Source organism: Schistocerca cancellata, chromosome 3 (assembly GCF_023864275.1).
Source record: "Schistocerca cancellata isolate TAMUIC-IGC-003103 chromosome 3, iqSchCanc2.1, whole genome shotgun sequence".
Taxonomy (NCBI): domain Eukaryota; kingdom Metazoa; phylum Arthropoda; class Insecta; order Orthoptera; family Acrididae; genus Schistocerca; species Schistocerca cancellata.
Window position 1 is genome coordinate 554,948,851 of NC_064628.1, and position 21,709 is coordinate 554,970,559.

General features: G+C 41.7%; 1 protein-coding gene across 1 annotated transcript in view; it reads left to right on the forward strand.

Moving 5' to 3' along the window:
• Positions 1-2,495: 2,495 nt before the first annotated feature.
• LOC126175395 (tripartite motif-containing protein 2-like) overlaps positions 2,496-21,709 on the forward strand; it is a 412,180-nt gene continuing 392,966 nt past the window's right edge. Inside the window, exon 1 of the mRNA XM_049922183.1 lies at positions 2,496-2,601. Coding sequence (XP_049778140.1) covers positions 2,582-2,601 — 20 coding nt within the window. The 5' untranslated portion in view covers positions 2,496-2,581. The remainder of the gene's footprint in view (positions 2,602-21,709) is intronic.

A 21,709-nucleotide genomic window follows, 5' to 3' on the forward strand; every position in this document is an offset into this window, starting at 1 on the left:
TTCAGTACAGATAGATGAACTCCAACTGGAAAGAGGAGACAAAACACTATAAGACTGATGTGTCATTGATGTTTTTACCATAAATAGTAAAGGTACCATGAAAATTAAAGTAATTGTCACCATTCCAAGCACAAATCGGAAATATTTAAACTTTGATTTGAGGGCAAACTATGGCAAACAGGAACTATTATATATGTTTATAGCGTGAAATTTTAACGTTCAGCTCATGAGGCAATCAGAATTTTGATCAAGATTGTATATCAAAAGTTGTATATAAGGACTGGTGATCATATGGAGCCTTGATGAGAAGTCAGAGGAAGAGCGTTTTGCGGGTGGGGGTGCCGAGAGTTGGACAAGGGCGTCAGTTTTCTGCAAGGGGTGACCGAGTCTTTATAAGGTCGGCGTCTAAACTCCTCGGCGTCTTCTGTCAGTAGTTGGGCACTCGGTTGGTCTTCAGTTGTTTATTAGGTGCCGTAGGACTTGTATGGCCGGTGGTACTGCCACACTCCTGAGAGGTTTGGAGTCGTACTTCATGCTCCATAGTATTTAGAAATAGTGTGTCACTGTTTGGACTCTGGTTATTTTTCACAGTGTGCCAAAGGTAGAACTGTGGGGACTTCAATTAAATTTCTTGACTGATTGGCATTTCGGACAGTAAGTCGTCGTGCCGACTTAGTCGCGTCGGCGGTAAGTTGATCCCTGACAACTGCAGTAGGATGGGCGAGGCAGCTTTGCGGTCCTACCTCAGCCAACAACGTAACGCGATTTTGTGAAGAACTGTTTGGAAAAGCCTCAGTATTGTCACAGCTCTGTAGACGGCTACTGTTTTCGCCTGCAGCCTGCAGGGCTTTGCAGTTGGAAGCTGGCAACAGCACTATAAACTATCAGGGAATCTTCTTACACTGTCTTCACTATAACCAGTTTACTGATGAATGTCAGTAAATTTGTAACTGTGAACACAGTCTGGATTTTTTCGCCTAATTTATAGTTTATTAAATTTATAGTGTGGTTTTATCCAGTATTGGAAGCGCAAGACATTTTATTAATTCAACGTAATAGCTTGTGTTTATCACCAGTCAACAGTTTAGTGATTGAATAATTGGTTAACAAACCGTATTTTAAAATTTAAATCACCTCTAGTTGGGAATTTGATTTATAGCACTATCTACGTTCACTCTAGCAAATATTGAGGTTCTGTCTAGTTGTCAGTAACTATTTTACAATTTTACTTAAATTTAAGGCATCGCAGTTTAGGAAGAACGAATCTGCCCCTCGATGAACACAGAAGAGAACCACTGTTTTTACTGCTCTATTTATTAAATGAAATAAAAAATTGTGCCGCAAATCGTGCCATTATTTGTCTTTTAAAAAAAGTGTCACGTTTTCTTACAGGATATAATCTTAATAAAAACTAGAAAAAGGTCATATAAATATACGTCTGTAAAAATTCTTGACGAAATATGGGCAACTTTTAGTTTGTCTAGACTGGTTAGTACTCAGTAGTAAAGGCTGTGTTTCTTTTACATTTTTGTTAACTAAAAAAAATGGCTCTGAGCACTATGGGACTTAACATCTCAGGTCATCAGTCCCATAGAACTTAGAACTACTTAAACCTAACTAACCTAAGGACATCACACACATCCATGCCCGAGGCAGGAGTCGAACCTGCGACCGGCGCCTAGAACCGCTCGGCCACCTGCGGCCGGCTCTTGTTAACTTCTAGGCATTTACATACTTACAGTGCTAGGTGCACTTGTTCAGTGGAAGAGTTGTGTTCCACACTAGCGAAGATGGACAAGTGCATTGTAGATCCCATGTTTACTGGTCTTTTTTTTTTGGGGGGGGGGGGGGGTTTAGACCGTACTACTTCCTCTCAAAATATGGAAGCAAGGAGCTTGAAGTAGAAGCGATGTATTTCATAGTATCGAAGACGAACAAGTGCTCATAGCTCCCAAGGTAAGCATTTTAGAACCCGTCTTTACTATGCATTTTTTTTCTTATGTTGGTGTAAGGAACTAGTCCCTAAATCTTGTAGGTATATTGGCGTATTGTCTCCTAGGGGTGACTAATTTTTTGTCTGGTGCTTATTTCAACGAAGTGCTAGTAGCATACGTAAGATGCTGCAATCGTATCTCATATTTGATCAGAAGTAAATGAGAGGACATCGACTTGTGGCCAAAAGGAATTGTAATAATAGTTCCGACGTCACTTCCTCTCGTGATACGAATTTTCATGTAGCAATGTTCCCACACGGAGTATTTTTACCCGGAAGTAAATATAGACTCCAGCTGATGCGATTATAATCCGGAAAGGCGCAACGATCGGCGAAGTAGCAGTGTAAACAAGGCGGGGCCTGCGCACAGCTGACGCAAGATGGCGGCAATCAGCTGCTGACCCAGTGAGCGGCGGAGGCGGCGGGGGTTGGGGCGGCGCGGCTATTGATCGGCGGCGGCGGGCCGGCGCTGGCGCCGCCGCCTCCAGTGCGCGCCCGTCGCCCAGCCGCGCCGCCTCCGTGTCCGACGCCTCCGCCGCCGCTCCGCCGCCTCCGCTCATGCCGACGGACCCCCCACGACGTCTCTAAATGAACTGTTGTTCCTACCTGTGAGTACCTGGCTCTGTTTCCCGCTCCCGCTTTGCACGGCGACTAGCGGCCCAGCTCGCTTCCCCAGCTAGGCTAGCAGCTGTTGTGACACGGTGTGCGTGTGCGGCTTTCGCTGAGACAGTGCACGCCGCCCGCTATGGCCCGGCCCGTGCTTAGCAGCAAAGTGAGGCGACAGCGTCCAGGAGCTCCTCGCCTCCGGCGCAGTTAGCGACAACAGGTGTGTTGTGTGGCCTTCCACTGCTTTATTTTACAGACACTGTGGCAAGATCTCACACAACTGAGTACCTGGCAAAAAAGGCACGTATGTTTCTGGATTTTCTTTCTTTTCAGATCTCTGTAATTTTGCCGCCCTTCGACATCCTGAAGTTTCGTCCCCGTATCACTAACGAGAGGGATTCGAGAGACAGAAGAAGCAGAAATTGATCATTTTACTGATCTTTTTAAATCAGACTAGAAATGCCTCTTGACGAAATGATGGACAAACGTCAAAGCTATTTTCTTATATATGACATCTGGAGGTCCTTGGAACTATTTAGAATTGTGATCATGAGTAATAAACACAATTCATATAGTCATAACATTGCTCAGTGTACTATTTCTATGGCCACAAGATCATACAGTTTTCGTACAAATTCACTTATAGTGTCTCCTGCATTACTCGTGATACGAAGAAGTAAAGGTGATTAATAATGTACACAGACATATACTGGATTTGTGTGGTTTTTTTTTTAATTGCAATATATTGGCTTTCGATTGGAGCCCATGCAGACATCACAGTAGCGCAAAGACGATAGAACAGTGTGATTGAGTCGACTTTCGTGTCAGTAATGTCGATTCGAATGTAAGGACAACAAGTATCCATTCCCCAAGCGGAGAAAATATCTGACCCGGCAGGGAGTCGAAACCGGGCCGCTTCAGTCAGCAATTATTTGTGATTTCTAAAGTTTCCACAACGTCAAAGACAGCATGCATAATGTCGGGTATTGATATTTCATTGCACTGAATTATATGGTAAGACTGACTTAGTTGCTTCCAGTGGGTACTACAAGCGACGGTCTGAGTACCTGCCTGGTCTCGAACCCAGACGTCGGAACGATGAGAATGACAGCTAACAAAATGTGACTGGTTCCATTCCTACAATCATGATTATCAGACAATAAAGAGCCATCGCTCCAATGCTGAAAATACCATCCCCTCTATCCTTTCTGAAAATAAAAATTATAATCGCTGACTTAACTCCTTGGAGTTTGCTCTCAACGTTGAACACGTTAGACAAATACATGTATATTTGTAGCTTGAGCGAAGTTCTTGAAAAATGAATGGCGATACAGCAGTATCTTCATCTCACCTTTGCCACAATCTCTAAATATCCCATACCGTCTGACTTTCTTTCTGTATTCGGAATCTACTGCTGCACTATTAAACCATTAAAAATTGCGAGACCCTCTGTCACATCGTCCGACTCGAGGTGGAGCAGTGGTTAACAGACTGCACTCGTATTTAGGACAAGAAGGGTTCAAATCCCTTTATGGCATTCGAGATAAGTGTTATCCGTGATTTCTCTTCAGGCGAAGAATGAGATGATTTTCTAGAACTGTCCACGAGCCAATACGAGCTTACGCCCGATCTCGAAGGTCCTCGCTGTCGACTGGGCTTTAGTCTCTTAATCTTCTTTCCTTCTTATCAAGTACGTGAACTGCCTCTTGGTCTGAAGTGACATAGTTGACATTACGTGATGTAGCATATTTGTTTGTGTAATGGGATTCTTTGTAAAAATGGAGTAATATAGGTACGCATTGTAGAAACATGCTGCAACTGTTGTAAAATCAATAGCTGATTATTTATTTTAGTACAGTTATGGTTTGATATACGCTATATTTTAATACTGAGGGAGCCATGCGAGGCTGATGCATTACAGTGTATCAAAGACAAAAAATTATAAAACTGTTGAAGTTTTCGCGGCTACTACTTGACGTGTTGCCTGTTAAAACTTGTCCTAGTATCTTGAGCCGACGACCGTTTACTGGTTTTTCCGACGTTTCACCATCGACAATGTAACGTGAAATTTTTACAAGTAATCAGCTACAAAAGTGAAGTCAGTTCCCGTTCCGTACCTTCAAATAAAAAGACAGAAAACAGTAGTGCCGCGTTGCTACTGGTTTTAAAAATCCGTCGTCATCAGAATCATGTGACATGGAACACTAGCGCAGTTGGCCAAGACGAACTGTCGCCTAGTGGAAGGAAGAATGAAGACTGGGGTTGAAGCCCCGTCGATGTCAAAAGTCAGCCGGGATGGAGCTCAAGCTCGAGATGGAGAAGGCTAGATAAGGAAATCGACTGTGTCCTTTTCAAAGGAACGCTCTAGACATTTCCCTTGAGCGACTCAGAGAAACACCACAGAACCCCTAAATCTGTATGACTGGCCATATCTGAACAGCAGTCCACCAGTGTCGTATTACTGCAGCACCGCGCTCGGCCTGTTAGAAGGAACTATTTGACCTCTCATTTAATTTTGCTTGGGGAGACTCATATGTTAATGACGAAATAAACGCCTCCACAGAGGACGGAAATGCACACTTCCGCTTGAGAAAGTTCCCTGCTGCACATTACGATCGAAGTAGCAGCTGCAAGCAAGGCGATCGTTAAGGTGCTGCGTACCACCCTCCCCCGCGGCCTTGAACTTCATTTCCAACTGCATACCCTCCGGCACGTAAGCAGTGAGTTAGGAAACACTCCCATAAATGCACTTTTATTCAGGGGACAATTTCCGGATTTTTTGACCCAATGTGTCCTTTACATTACTAAAGCCAGCGCTCGGTCTTGTCAGACACTATTTAGCCACGGTGGCCGGCAGTTAGTTGTCTCTTGCAGGCCGATTCTGGCGCCCTAGACGGAGATTATTATATACTGCTGCGCATAGCTCCAGCCTTGGTTGTGTTTGCGTTTCTTTTTAAACGTTGTCTCCTTCCTGTTCAGGTTGCTTAGTGATTTCAGTAGTTCGAAAGAACGAATGCAATAACTGGAAATAGGAAGTTATTGAAAGAGTGGGCGATCATTGTGGCTTACTGCAAGCTCATCCTCTGCGAAACAGTTCGTACAAACCCGTCTCCATTGTCCAGCCGCCGGAGGAGGGAGGAGGAGATCAGTGTTTAGCGTCCCGTCGACGGCGAGGTCATTAGAGGCGGAGCACAAGCTCAGATTAGGGAAGGGTCGAGAAGGAAAAGGCCGTGCCCTTTCAAAGGAACCATCCTGGCATTTGCTGAAGCGATTTAGGGAAATCACGAAAACCTAAATCAGGATGGCCGGGCGCGAGTTCGAAGCGTCGTCCTCCCGAATGCGAGTACAGTGCTAACCACTGCACCACCTCGCTCGATGTCCAGCTACCGAACGTCGAGTAACATTAAACAACGATCCTCTTCAGTTTATGTCGTTATCTACTTGCTAGGGGGAATAGGATTGACTTGATGGAAGAAGTCAATGAACGGTTGTTCCTTGCTTTTCTTTGGGTTAGGACACACGATGACGCGATCTGTAGCACTAAGTTGTTCACCATCTCTCCGCATAACTGTTAAAAAGTTTTAATAGTTTCGACGCAATAAAGCATAAAGCTAAAAATTATTTTAAAAAATTAACAAATAAATCACATTGCTATATCTCGGTCGCCCGACGATCTTAAGTCTCCTTATAGTGTCTGTTCCGTCCCTTCATAGCAATGAAATCTGTATGACAACGAACTGAGCGCCTTCTGCTAGAAACTTTACATGAAAAACCTGTACGATAAAGGGCTAATCTGACTTACCATGACCATTCTTTTTTATGTCCGTGGATCGAAATGTACCACATGCCTCAGCTTCTTGTGAAGCAATGATGGAGACCTGCTTATGCCACCAATCAAAACATCTAAATATGAAATTTGTTAGTCATATAAAATGCAATAGCATGTGACGTTTTGTCGAAAAAAACGACGCATTTTCTGTACAAGGTCACAGACTGTATCTCGAAACAATTTATGGGACAACAAAACCAAGTTGAGAACAATATTTTATTATTGTTTAACATCCGAACAAGTTGAACATTTTCATTTCTTAGGCTCGCAAATAGGTAATTAACTCTCTTAGATACCACGTTTGCTATGGGTTATAATGGAAGCATAACAGCAAAGATGATGACTTCATCATGTTTTGAATAAAGACTAATGTCACCTATGTGAAACTAATGTTTCTGTCGAATCTCATATTCACTGAACTCATGAAATCGTTCTTCTGGCCTCAAAAAAACCTGAGAAAATGTGTTCGAACGTTTATTAATCCGTAGAAAAAGAGTGCAAACAGTGATAGAACATTATTTTCATGACCAAAGTGATGTAAACCGATCGAGCAAATGGATACCTCCGTTGATAATTAGTAATAATGTAATATGTAACAATTAAAATTCAAAATTAATTCTTATTTTGAAATTTATTGCCGGCCACGGTGGCCGAGCGGTTCTAGGCGCTGCAAATAGGTAATTAACTCTCTTAGATACTACGTTCGCTAAGGGTTATAATGGAAGCATAACAGCAAAGATAATGGCTTCATCATGTTTTGAATAAAGACTGTCACCTATGTGAAACTAATGTTTCTGTCGAATCTCATGTTCACTGAACTAATGAAATCGTTCTTCTGGCCTCAAAAAAACCTGAGAAAATGTGTTCGAACGTTTATTAATCCGTAGAAAAAGAGTGCAAACAGTGATAGAACATTATTTTCATGACCAAAGTGATGTAAACCGAGCGAGCAAATGGATACCTCCGTTGATAATTAGTAATAATGTAATATGTAACAATTAAAATTCAAAATTAATTCTTATTTTGAAATTTATTGCCGGCCACGGTGGCCGAGCGGTTCTAGGCGCTGCAGTCTGGAACCGTGGGACCGCTACGGTCGCAGGTTCGAATCCTGCCTCGGGCATGGATGTGTGTGATGTCCTTAGGTTAGTTAGGCTTAACTAGTTCTAAGTTCTAGGGGACTAATGACCTCAGAAGTTTAGTCTCATAGTGCTCAGAGCCATTTTTTGAAATTTATCACATTTACGAATTGATTTCGGGCTTACAAAACCATGCACATGCGTAACTGGTTGTCATAGTTAAAGACAATCAGTTATAATCAAACATCAAAACAAATTTCGGTAATGACAGATGCTGAAAGAGGAATTTCATGTTAGTGTCCAATATAGAATGAAGTAATATTGCAAACTAAAAGGGAAATTAGAGCCGAAGTCAATGAAAGACTAATAGGCTTGATTCCGATATTAATCGTCTATGACATCATCATCTAAACATAGGAGAAATAATAAGCCGTCCATTAGATAATCTACATGAATACTACTGTCAGATATATTATACTTTTTAATTAGAGTACACAGAAACAGTGCGGCATTAATACGTATTTTTTTCATGGATAATTCTTTAGTTATTATATCTTAACCACAAGTATTTATTATATTTTTAATACTTATGCGTTTCTGCATTACGTCATTTTCAAAGAAACAGTGTCGTAATGCTGAAAAGCATAAGGATTAAAGAAACATAATAAATAGTTGTAGTCAAGATGAGAGTTTTGTCGTTAATGCAGTGTACGACTGATACGTCTCCCAAAGCTTTTATGCACGACATATCAATAATTCCTTAGCTGAGGGGTACCGTACAGAAGAGATAAGGGTCCTGTTGCAATGCAGAAGATTGGGGACTATCTTGAGAGTCAGATTTAGCAAGAAGTCTACAACTCAGAGTGTTGAAATGACGTAATACATTTCAATAAACCTTCAAAACTTTCCTATATACTTCTTTCTGATTACAATGTCGCAAGCATGAATAAAGTGCTAACATGCAACCTATTTCGATAATTTCTGACATTATAATGTAAGTAGAAGAGCATGGAAACTTTATCATAGTATTAGGGACAATCATAGCAAACATGTAGACAATATCTATATGAACTGTTGCAAAGTGCTGAAAAGTGTCAGTTGACAGGCCAGTGCATTACTCCGAGACAGTAACAAAATATCAGCTATAAAGTTTATTGTAAAAGACATAGGAGAAATACAGTACGAGAACTGCAGAGTGTGAAAATCGAAATATTTAAGACAGGCAAAGCTATACAAAGTGTTTAGTGCCGCTTAATTTCAATAGTTGCAAGACTATGTCAAAATTTAGTTCGCACAGGCAAACATGCAGAACTTTTATTAGGTTGAGTTCCAAGACAGTTACTTCTTAGAAGATTATGACAGTTGCATGAATCACACAAGAACGAAATTTGAATTAATTATAGGAATCACTGAAGAGGGAAGTCCCACATAAATATGACGAAACACAAAGTACACTTGTCTACTTGGAAAGTCCTGCGTCATATTGTTGGTGCAGGCGGCACTTGACCGCTGACAAGGCTATTTTGTGCATACGGAAAATGTAGCAGCTCACAACACTCGTGTCGTGTTCGAAGTTCGTAAGCCGCTTATGATTCATTCTCCTTCTCTGACGAATCATGAGATGACTCAGTTTGCCGCCCCGCTATCTGAGTGTGTGCCTACTATCTATACCGGATCACGGACAGTTCGGGATTCGATGCTGACAACCCACGTAACTAGCGACGTTATCAGTGAAATCACTTGGATATCCCAGTCGCAGTTTATCTGTTAGAATCTTACTCGTTATCAGTGATGCAACTTGTGCCAGCAGCCCTGTATTTTACACGAACACGTAACAATGCACCCTCTCATAAAGCGGTATCTGTGAAGCAGTGGTTTGTGGTCAATAATATTGCTTAAATGGACTGGTCTGCCCAGAGTCCTGAATCCAATGGAACATCTCTGGGACGAGTTAGAACGTCGACTTCGATCCGGACCACAGAATCATACGGAATGGAGATCTTCGTCTTTTTCTAATATCAAATCGCCAACAAAGTAAACTGAGTGGCTAAAAATCACGTGAAGGGTTGTCCCACTTCAACATGTGCTGTGTCTGAGTCCCAAACGTTGCGGCTATATAGAGCATGTGGTGCGACTGTAGACACGATATCTGAGCACTCTGCTACAGACAGGTGTGTAATAAACGTGGCAGTACATCGCGAGTTAACCGGCTTCGAACGAGGGATGATAAACGGTGCAAGACGCATGGTTCACAACCTACCGGAGAGTGTACGAGATTTCGGGTTTACGGCGTCAGCGGTGTCTAGGGTGGTTCTTCAGTATCGCAGAGACCATGCTTCCATACGCGTAAATCATCGCGTAGGACGACTACAGGTGTTTATAAACGGACGTCACGTCGCCTCCGCAGAGCCATACCAGGCGATCGCCCGTCTACTGTGGGTCGATGGCCGTCGATTTGAAAGTGGGGCGTCAGGAACCCATTTCTGCCATGGCCATATGGAGACAAATGCGCCGCATAGGCTTCAGCAGCCAACGTCCGACTCACGACGTAGTGGCTTCAGATGACTTTCGGCCTCTCAAGGTACAGGGCAGTTGTGATTAAACTTTCGCTACTTGAGAGGGCCCTCATCAAAAATGAGTGATCGTACAACAATGAAACTTTGTGGAAACATTTTCAAAGACATGTCAAAGAGAACTGACGAATAAACTATTCAAAGAAACACGTTTTAATGTCCTCATGAGAGGATAACATTTGTTAATTGCGTACACTGTTTACATGTCAGGTTACAAACTTCGCTCAGTGTGAGAGCCATCTGCATCCACGACAGTCTGGAACCACAGCAGACATTGCTCTACTACTGCCAGTAACAATGGTGGACCATGGAATGTTGAGCTGTCGTTGACAGCTCATGCACTGCTTGAGGATCGCACACTGCATCCAGTATTCTGAGCCATGGCGCTGTTAACCATCGGCTTCTCCCAGGAACAATTCCCAAATCAGCAGTTAATTCGAACTTCCGAATCATGTTCTTCAATCATGGTGAGGAAAGACGACCTCTCTGTATCGCTTTAATGCGTCTATAGTCGCGAAGAGCAGCACCACTACTTCTGTTGTTTTGATAAAACAGCTTTATGAGTAAAGCCCTACTCAACATATCCAGACCCATGTTGACTGCAACTATAATGTAAACTGATGATTGTGTTTCAAACCTATGTCGCCATACCAGTACCAATGCCTAACTGCAAATCATGACACATACACCACTTGCAACATACATCTTGCAGTGCACAGTCTGAACATCATTCCTAGAAAGTTGGGCACCCATATAGTTTTCTGTCTGCACTGGTTCAAGTAGCGAAAGCTTAATTATAACCTCCCAGTATATTAGAAATAACATTTATAAGGAAGAGAGTAGTAGTCAGGATATAGCAGAGTAAGTGCATTTAGTTAATGTGGGTTGCATACATTCAGGGCCAAGCATACTTTCTGAGACAAACTTGATTGATTAATTATCTAAATCGATCAGTTAATTAAAACCCCCTTCTCTGGGAAACCCCCTGCACCCCTGCCCTCCTCCATCTGGAAATTGGTGGGAAAATGACTCAGTCTGTGCTAGAGAGGAAGGATCTCATGAAATAAAATTCAAATAAATGTTAATTACATAGCAAAGGATATACTGTGTATTTATAAAATTCAATTTGCAGATGGTGGATCTCTCTTTTATTTGGTGGAAAAGCTAATCATTGTCTGCTGTTTTGGAAGATGCAGGTCTTGTAAAATGCACCAAAAACAACTAATCAAATAGATCACTTTTCTTCCTGATCACACAATGAATATCGTTATGAAACTGATGTCAACATAACCCACCGCATGTAATTACACTGTTAAAAATCTTCTGATCCCGTCTTTGCTCCGCCTGCATGGCAGACATGTCGACCACTTCATGTATTCCAGCATGTGCCACACTGTACCACACGCCCCTTAACGCCTGCAATCCTTTGAGCCCCAAGCGCTGAACTGGGAGGCGCCTGTCGCCCGCAGAGAAATGCGTCTTACCAGTTGTCAGCTTCCTTTAGAATTTGATACCAGACTCACTTCCTGTTTTGTTCCCAGACACACACCTTCCAAACCAGTCAGTGAAAGCTCTATGTGCTTGCCCTGCAGTGCAGGTACCGACTGAGTTAGTTCATGACACCATGAGCAGAGCATGCTGAGAGAGGCAACCTCTCCACTCCTTATCCCTTAATTCTTTCCCCTCCAATCTCCCCATCGACCCTCTGGTTAGTTATGTTGGACTGAGCATCAGTGGCGGCAACTCTTTGATATCGATACGTGAGAAATTCCTGTCGAAACACATCCTTCTTTCCTCTCTCTCTCTCTCTCTATCTCTCACTCTCACTCAAGTGGCTACTTCCTGCCCAGCGAGCATCTGCCATGTGTCACACAAAAACTGCTCTGTTGTCCTGAACAAAGTAATGGAGACCTGGTAAATCACCAGCAGTGAATGTCTTGGCAATATTTCCTCACTCTATCAGATTGATTAACTAATTATATAATCAACACCCTCTGTATGAGACAGTTTTTGCTAGCATTCTAGAGCTGGATACTAGGATTGGCATATTTGGCAGGATTCGATCCGACAACTGCCTGGTTTGCAAACCGTTCTGATTTTTCCCCCTTGTTTCCTGTTGGTGAATTCTGACACAGTTACATCGTTTTTCTGTCCTTAAACAATATGTGGAGTGCTTGGATTGATGTGTGTGCTCATAGTACCACTATTGTAAACAATAAAGTGACCACTCGTGAATATGATGTCTCGATTGGAAGTGGTGCTGTATAAAATGATAGTTGGAATTTCAAATTTCAGTGTGAGTAATATCGTCACGATTGTGGAATTTCTAACCACTACAGGTCTGCTAAGTGTATTTTATAGAGCACTATGGAATTCCTAAGTTTGTTCTCTCACCTGTACCAGGATGAAGAATGAGGAGGAAAGGGGCTCCCTCATGATAGGATAGTCACCATTTCAAATATCACTACAAGACAGCATGCACTGCGATGTATTGAGGAGCACTAAACAACAATTCTAGGAGTTGTCATGGCGAAATAGTTGAGACAGCTGAAAACGCTTGTACATACAGCCCACTCACCCCCATATATCCATATGCAGTGCACTCGTCCCCTTATACACTGTCAGTGCCAACACTCAGAGGCTGGAGAAAACTGCTGCTGTGACTACAGCCACAGTTGTGGATATGCATGTCTGTCAGAATGCATTACCTGGGCCATGGAGGGCATCTGGGGATGACTGGAATGATAGAAAATCGGATTTCTCAGAGGAGAAAGGTTAGTTAATTTATTGATGTGTTTAATTATTCAATTGATTTGGTATTAAAGGTGTGGTTGTATCAGAGAAGGGTTTTCAGTGGGGATGGTGGAAGTGGAAGAGGAGGGGTGAGGGATTTTTCAGAAGGATGGATTATCCCCAAGGAGGTCATAAACCAACTAACAGAAAAATAGGTTAAGGCTGGAGGGGGTCATAAAAATCAACCAAATCTGACTCTGAATGTATACTTCTCCCTGAATGTATGATACCCACACCAACAAAATTCTCTGACAATTTAATTCGTGATTTTATGTGTTTGTACATGCAGTATAGGAGTCAATGTGGTGTAACAAGAAACGAAAAGAAGAAAACAGAAAACAAAAATCTGTCGGATGATTCTGAAGAATGCAGAGAATATGTAAACAATGGCGAAATTGACTGTAATCACATACATAAGACGAAAATGAGGAACGCATTACATCTCACATGTAAATACAGAGAAGATAAATTAATAGGAATTTCGAAAGATAAAGAAGTAATTTCAAAAAGTAGGTCAATACATACGACGCTAGTTTTATACATCATCACAGAAGATCACTCTCTCTCTGTAGGGGAGAATATTGTATCTTGGAATATTTGCCTGACTTTCGCCCCTAGCCAGCCGTGTAAATGAAGTTTAGTATACTTTCGCATTTCATTTTTAAGTGATAGCGTCATTTACTGTGTGCTGTAGTCTCTTTTAAAGTTAGGAAAATCACTCCAAAAAAAGAAAGATGTTTACAAATATGAAAAATGTTTCAAGGTACAACATGGCTACGTACCTAGGAACACATTCCACTGAAATTTAGAAGTGTTACTGTGAAAAATTCTTGTTAATACTGTAACTAATAGTCTATCTGTCAAAATATTATTCTAATAGCCACCTAAGTATTATCAAAAGCCAGTTACAAATGAAATACATTTTGAAATAGAAGGTATTAGATACTATCGCAAATTTCCATGATCGAGACAAGTAAAGCTGTTAATACATTGAATAAACTCAACTCATTTCGAAATATAACATGTTCCATTGGTAGATCATCTTCTGTTTCAATATACAAAATGATGTACGACTAACGAAGTGTGAGGGGTGTTAAATAAGCAACGTAGCACTTTTTTTCCTCGGCTGGTTTCGATTGAAAAAATGGAAAATTTGTTGTGGGACGTCGTGGAATACTCCTGTTTAAGCCCCTACGCATTCATGAAGTTCCGATAGGTGGCGGCGCTCTGCGTAGCCTTCGAAACGAGGTCTGCAACGAAGATGCGTTCCAAGAGAAAGCTGTCACTGAGTTTCTTCTCATAGACAACCAGAGCATCGCAGATATTCAAAGGCACTTGCGTAATGTCTACGGAGACCTGAACAGAAGAACGGTGAGTTATGAGGAGATGCACCTGCAACAAGGTCGCGCAAACCTGTCTGGCCTCCGGCGTGTCGGCCGGCCGCATACAGCTGTCACTACTTCGGTTTGTAAAGTGCGGACACTCTCATTCGAGGTGATCGACGGATGACAATCAAACATCACGCTGCACGACTGGACGTCTCGGTTGGCAGTGCTGACACAATCGTTTTCCTCGCCGTCCAACTGAACATCACAAAGAGCAACGGAGTACCACCTGTGCGGAATTGCTTGCGCGTTACGAGACAGATCGTGGCAATTTTTGTCGAACATCGTCACAAGCGATCGAACATTGGTTCACCACTTCGAACCGGAAACGAAACGGCAATCCACGAGTGGCGCCACATCACCTTTCCTCCGAAGAAAAACATCGAAACCGCACCCACAGCCGGTAAAGTCATTTCGACGGTCGTCTGGAGCTCTGAAGGGGTTATTCAATTGATGTCCTCCCTCATGGTGCAAGAATCAGCTCTGAAGTGTATTGTTCTACCCTCAGAAAATTGCAGAAACGACTGCAGCGTGTTCGTGGGCACAAAGATGCAAACGAACTTCTCCATGACAACGCAAGGTCTCACACGAGTCTGCGCACTCCAGAGAGGATCTTACGAGACTTCAGTGGACTGTTCTTCTTCATCCACCATATAGCCGGATCTCACATCCTCAGACTTCCACCTGTTTGGCCCAACGAAGAATGCACTTCGCAGGAAGCAGTACGTGGATGATGGGCCGGTTATCTATGCATCAAGACGCCGGCTCCGACATCGATCAGTGGAGTGGTACCATGCGGGCATACAGGCGGTACCAGTAAGGTGGTGTAAGGCCGTCGCATTGAACGGAGATTATGGTGAAAAATAGGGTTTTGTAACGAAAAAAGTGGAGATTAATATGGTGTATTGGAATACCGAATAAAACCAACCTGCTTCCAGAAAAAAATGTGTTGCATTACTTATTCAAAACCTTCCGTATAGCTAGTTTTAAAAATGCAAAAATTTTGCTCACCGTGAAATTCTGTAACCGAAGTATTAAGAATATCTTCCAAACAGCTTTAATATGTTGTACAGTACATAAATTGGTAGAACCGAAAACATTTACGAATGCTGTAAAACACAATACCTCCTGTTTCACAACAAACTAAAACCGTATAAAATGCCGCAAACAGATTATGGGGGTGTCAAGTGCGCATTCCTTCAGTCCATTCTGTAATCGGTTACCAGACTGAAATACTGACCACAAAACATCACGTGTTCCTAGGTATATTACCCTCAGGGTGCAACGTTCTCCTCTACTTTAGGTTACTTTAAACACACAATATGAGGAATTTCTTAGGAGCTATTTTTACACCAGAAATGTATGAGCTTCACTTCCATCTCAATCACAAACTCAAGAATACTTCAATAACCATTCCGTTCCGGCTCATAAGTCAAACTAAACTCGCATATCACCGTCGCATAACACTTACCTACAGGGTCAGTATAGTGTACTGTGCGTGTCGCCAACACCAAACCGGAATTGTCACGTGACTTCAGAATAACATTGTTTATTTTCATTTTGTGGCGAGTTCGTAACTTTAGTATTAGATTTATTCGCCCTATTTTTACACGTTATTGGTAACATCAGTGTGGAATAATTGTTACTGTTATGGATATAAATCGAAATAAGTCAAATCAGGAAAAGTTTGTTTTGAAACATCTAATTATTTACTTATTAGCAACACTCGCTTTATGCGTTGAAAAAAACTGAGGTACATTGCAACAGGGAGTTAATACCCTACAGCTAAGTTTTGAGACAAAGATAGGTTACGCAGTGCGAGAGTGTGCTACCAGTCAATCTGTTGATTGTACACAAATACCCATAGATACGATTTACGTGTGATAGTCTGAGTCATTACCTCCAGAACACAGAGATAAAGCAGTTGCAGTAGGAAATTGTCGTAGGAATACTAGTACGTATGTCGTGGAGAATCGGAACGTGTATTTAATATTTTAGTTTCCTTAAGGATCAATGAAAAACAAACATTTGGTACAAGAAAGTAAAAACGGAAAAATCCTCCTCTAAAAATATTTCAGTGTGTGATACACTAATGGTATATTGCCATAGCTCCCAATCCCCCTTTTTGTGAGGGTGAGGGGGGGGGGATATTTAACTTTGGCGCACCTGAAAGTCGTTTCACAGTTCCGCCCCAATTTAATTTTTTAAATCAGGGACATGTCAATACGATCAAGTGCAGAACAAAACCTTTTCTGGAACAAAAAATTAACTATAATGCCCTTGCATTTATCTCTTCGAAATCTTGTCAGATTCGTTCTGAATATTGAATGCAAATTATTAAGATGGCCATGAAACGTGTGTATAAAATCCACAGTACTTTTGAACAAAATGTGTTTGCACTAGCCAAGTAATGACATTCAAAGCCTACAGAGCGCTTACAGGCAAAACCTTTCTTGACTATAGTCATTCGATTTTGCGGGCAATGCATGTACGCGACAAAAATGCCATTCTGCGCGTCAAGGGGCTCACTGCACGGATATTTCTACTCTATGCTAACACGTACAAATTTAAACCTGGCAAAGTTAAAAATACTTCTGTAAGAAATACGGTTCAGTGGTGTATTCGCGTAAGAGACGGATAGTTCGGTCAGTGACTATCCGACGTACGTTCAGCTCTGTAAAGTCACAGACGGCTTTGTAAAGGTAAGTAAATGCTTAATTAATCTGTAATAGACGAACACAACTAAAGATACTTTATCGATCTTACCAATTTTACAAAGTCTTCGTTTTTATCAAAAGGATCTTAAAGAACTTTAAAGGACCGGCAATAACTGATTTCCAGAACCGACAGTCTGTGAGACATATCCTGAAGGAAGTCCGAGGATTTCAGGAAAAGCCCCGAAGGAAAGGTACGCCGTGGCCAGAGGAAACGAAGGAGTTACATCGGCAGAGGATGTGGCAGTCCTGGGTAAAGATCAAAGGCCAACGGTTGAACGAGTGTGGTCCAACGTTGGCCCATTTGAAACAAGAAGAAGAAAATGAACTACTGCGGAACACAAAGCACTTCCAAAAGCAGACATTGTTGTTGTGTTTAGATAATCAGCTCTTGTTTACAACCAAAACCTTTCAGTTTCGATGTTTTTTTCATATTGTTAGTGATTCTGCGTTCCAGTGTATTAAACATCTGACCGAAAACTGAAAGAATCTGTTACGTAAGTTACATCATGTCTTAATTTTGTGACTGCAAATGAGAAATGATTACGCACTTTGCAAATACGAAGATCCTTGTAACGTGGAAACGACTCTACACTCGTCGGCGCTTACAAAATATAAACATCGCAGAAACAAAATGAATAATGTAAAAATTGTAATATATGTGGTGTCACCGCCAGACACCACACTTGCTAGGTGGTAGGCTTTAAATCGGCCGCGGTCCGGTAGTATACGTCGGACCCGCGTGTCGCCACTATCAGTGATTGCAGACCGAGCGCAGCCACAAGGCAGGTCTAGAGAGACTTCCTAGCACTCGCCCCAGTTGTACAGCAGTCTTTGCTAGCGATGGTTCACTGCCTACTTACGTTCTCATTTGCCGAGACGATAGTTTAGCATAGCCTTCAGCTACGCCATTTGCTACGACCTAGCAAGGCGCCATTATCAGTTACTATTGATATTGTGAATCATGTACCGTCCAGACCGACATTCATCATTAATGGATTAAAGTTAAGTATTCCACCAGCTACGTCCGTTTTTCTAAATTCTAATTTCCTTGTCCTGTTCCAGACCTCACGCCAGCTTGCGTGAGCTAAAACGCGTGCATTTCGGCCTCCTCTAGTAACACGGTGTTGGCTCTCTTGCCAACCACAACACTATTATCGGGAGATATTACTTACAGATGGCTGACGTTACTGACAATTATGTTTCTATTACTATCTTTTTAGTTTACATGCTTCTAAGTGATTATCAGCGAAATGTTACTATTAAAAACTCTTGTTACACCTGAAAAATTATGAATTTCTTCGAATTTCTGTTTCAGTTTCTCTTTTCTATATTTTTGTGGTTTCAAAGTCATAGTCCATTCAAAGAATCCAATATACCACTTTTGGTGAAACGACACGCCATTGTTTCAATGAAAAATGCAAAATCTCAGCATTAAATGAACCAATTTAATTTTAGGATATATTGTATTTAACCTAAAACAACAAGAATTTTTACCGGAAATATAGATATTTGTTCTAATACAGATCAGTGACAAGTTACAGGGAGCATTTCTGACGTTTTGAAATGTGATGAGGGGTGATATGGTCACCTTGAAGATAACAGCGATGCAAAGTTTGAGAATATGTGAAAACCAAAACACTCCATAACCGCAAATAGTGGTTTTATTCAAGGTCACTGATCGTCTTCAGATTGATCTGTCTCCTTGAAGCACAGACGGACCTACATTTAGGGCCATAAGTGTTTACTACAATTTTATCATATACACTATGTGACGACGATATGGCGATGTCATTCAAGGCTATAAATTTTGTTTGCCTCTTTTGTAAACTTCAGGGGTACATATCAATCTGACGATCATCATAACGATCGAAACCGGTCATTGAATAAAACAAATACTTGCGGTCATAGACTGGTTTGATTTTTACATATTGTTTTGGAACGCATGACACAACTTGTGTTTATTAACGTCCACACACAAAATTACTGGGCTTGCAATCTAAACTTGCGTTTTATCCTCAGTGGCAGCAATAATACTAATTATTTTCACTAAAATAGTAACCAGGTCAAGAAAACAAAGTTGTTGAATATTATTCACAATCATCTGTAGGAAAGCCATAAGCTGTCACATAATACATGCCTCTACAGCTTGAAACCTATCACAAGTCGATGGAAGGAATGTGCTGAAAAGTGAATGTACTTGTCTTCTGGTTCCGATAAAGGTGGCGCAGTGGTTTGTGGAGTGGACCAAATACAGTAGAATGGACGTTTAAATTGCCGCCCGACTCTCCTGAACAACATTTTCACTTACTTTCCCTAGTCACTTCACGCTGGTTCCGTCAGTGCCAACCAAGTTTACAGAGGAGCGGTTTAAAGTCACGCACGGTCATAGAACCGATGAACTGCGGGGCTGCTGTTCAACAGTACGTACACGTATTTTGTAAACTTATTATTTTCATTACATATAACATGTGGGTATTTATTTAAAATGCTCTGTAAAAGTGCCATTCAAATAATAAAATGTGGGATAACGACTGCTGAAATTTTGTTTTGCTGATTTAAGCACTAGCTTTCCTTTTACGAATAAAAGTGACCACAGTGTTCTCATTCCTGTTTCCACAAAGTGGGAACAGTAACCTAACCAGTGTTCCACGTTTACACCATTCCTCAACTTACCAGGAAAGAAAACCGGCACGTGCCCGCCATTTCAGGAATGACCTGCACAGTCTCAAAATTGATTATATATTATTACAGTTAACGTTAAAAAATAAAATGTGTAGTATTAAAACTTGTCAAACGGAAGCTCGAAACCTAAGCGTGTGACGTTCGATGGAAGAAAATGAAAACACTGGTGTATATGAAGTTGTTAAACATTAAAACATCCACGAAAATATACTGTAAAGACACACTGCCGTTGAATTTAAAATTTGTGAAAGTAACGTCAAACATGAGCGCAAAAACAGCATTAAGTCAGCTACATTATCATTAACATTAATTCCATCGTATTCTGATTGCCCGACTGATTCGCTTACCAAGCAGCGTATCAACAGATGATTTTTTTGGCGTACTCTGTTAATAATAAAAAGCAACCAATCTCTGTTGACAATATTGTAGTCAAAGTTCATAATACGTAAATAAAATTATTATGCCGATGTAAATAGTTAAGTTTTGGTTTAATAAAGTAGAATTACAACCAATGTAATGCAGAGTGAATGATCAACTGTTTACACTCGTACAAAACCGAGCGGTCACAATCGTCAGCGGGCGCGGGGCACGGGAGTGAGGAGCGGAGGAAGAAAGCTTCGCCCCCCCCGATGCCCCTACCATAATGCTCAGCAAACTTTTTTTCTCAAGAGCCAATACTCACATTGTGGACCGGTCGTCAGGCTGCACATGTACCGATCTTGTTGTTAATTGGGAACTTGCATAAAATAGTATGTTCTGAGTCCCCAGTAAACCAGCTTAGTAAGAAGGCGATAAGCTGGCTGTCTGCCCCCAAGTACTGATCGTTAATATTGGGCACCATTCGGAATCCTTCACGTCGACTGCTCTGTTACAGGTGACTGCCACCCTCAGCGACCCCAAAGTTGTGAAATTCTAATTGTTTGGCGAAGTGTAGTTGTGTTGTCCGCGTGAGCGGATGATTACTTGATTAAGAACGTCAAGTAGATTTACATTTAAATGCATTATAGAATATGAGAAACGATCGCAAATGTTTACTTGATATTTTGGACGTCACTTTTGTTCTACTTATTGTGTTACATTAAAACAGCTTAAAATAAGTTCATATTCTTTGCTTCATGTCAAGATGACCGTCTCTGTAATGCGCGTTCACAAATCCATGTTACTTCCGTGTTAAAATTTACACCATAACAGCTGATCGGTCCGAGTTGCGCACGTCCGTGATCAATCAGCATTGGAATACAAGCATTAAAACATCCCTCCTGTCACATCCAGTTCCCGACAGTGGGTGTGCTACATACCTCTCTGCCCCTGAAGCAAATAGTCAACTTTACTTAGGTTACGGCCGAATTCAGTTCAAATTAGACACGCCTTAAAATATTACTGCCTCTGTATTTCTGTTTCTTACGGTGCAGGAAAACTATTGTCTTTAGCATGATTTGACGTGCATGAAATCTATTCTCTTACCATTATTTGACGTTTTTTGATACGCTGGAAAAAAGTAGTTCAAATTTTGGCCACGAGGTGCAAATCTAGTGCTGTACAGCATGTCATCGATGTCTCTGGTGCTGATATTCAATTAATTGTGTAAGTTATTAATAAAATAAACATTATGCGAGTCTCGTTTTACGACCTTTTCTGCCCGTATCCCATTCCTAATCCTAGTTCATTACATATGGAAACATTTATGTAAGTCTTTCTTGCATTCACGGCGCCAGATTTGAACCTGGTGGCCAAAATTGGAATTTTTTTCAGCGTGAGTCGGTTTCGCGTGACGTATTACAATATCTACTAAGTTTCGCCGCCATACGATAGTAACAGCCCACAGTGGACCTCTGTGAGTAACTGCACTTCTAACTAAAACCACTACTCTGTGAGTAGCTGCAGCCAGGAGGGACTGTCAAGGCGGTTACTGGAGACGGGCGGCCGCAGCCCCCGCCTCTCCGCGCGAGCGTGCCATAACAGCGGCCGCTGAGCACCTGGAGCGCCCTCAGCTCGACGCATCTGCGTGGAGCGCACTCCGCCAGCGCCGGCAGCGCCCGTCTGACAGCGCTG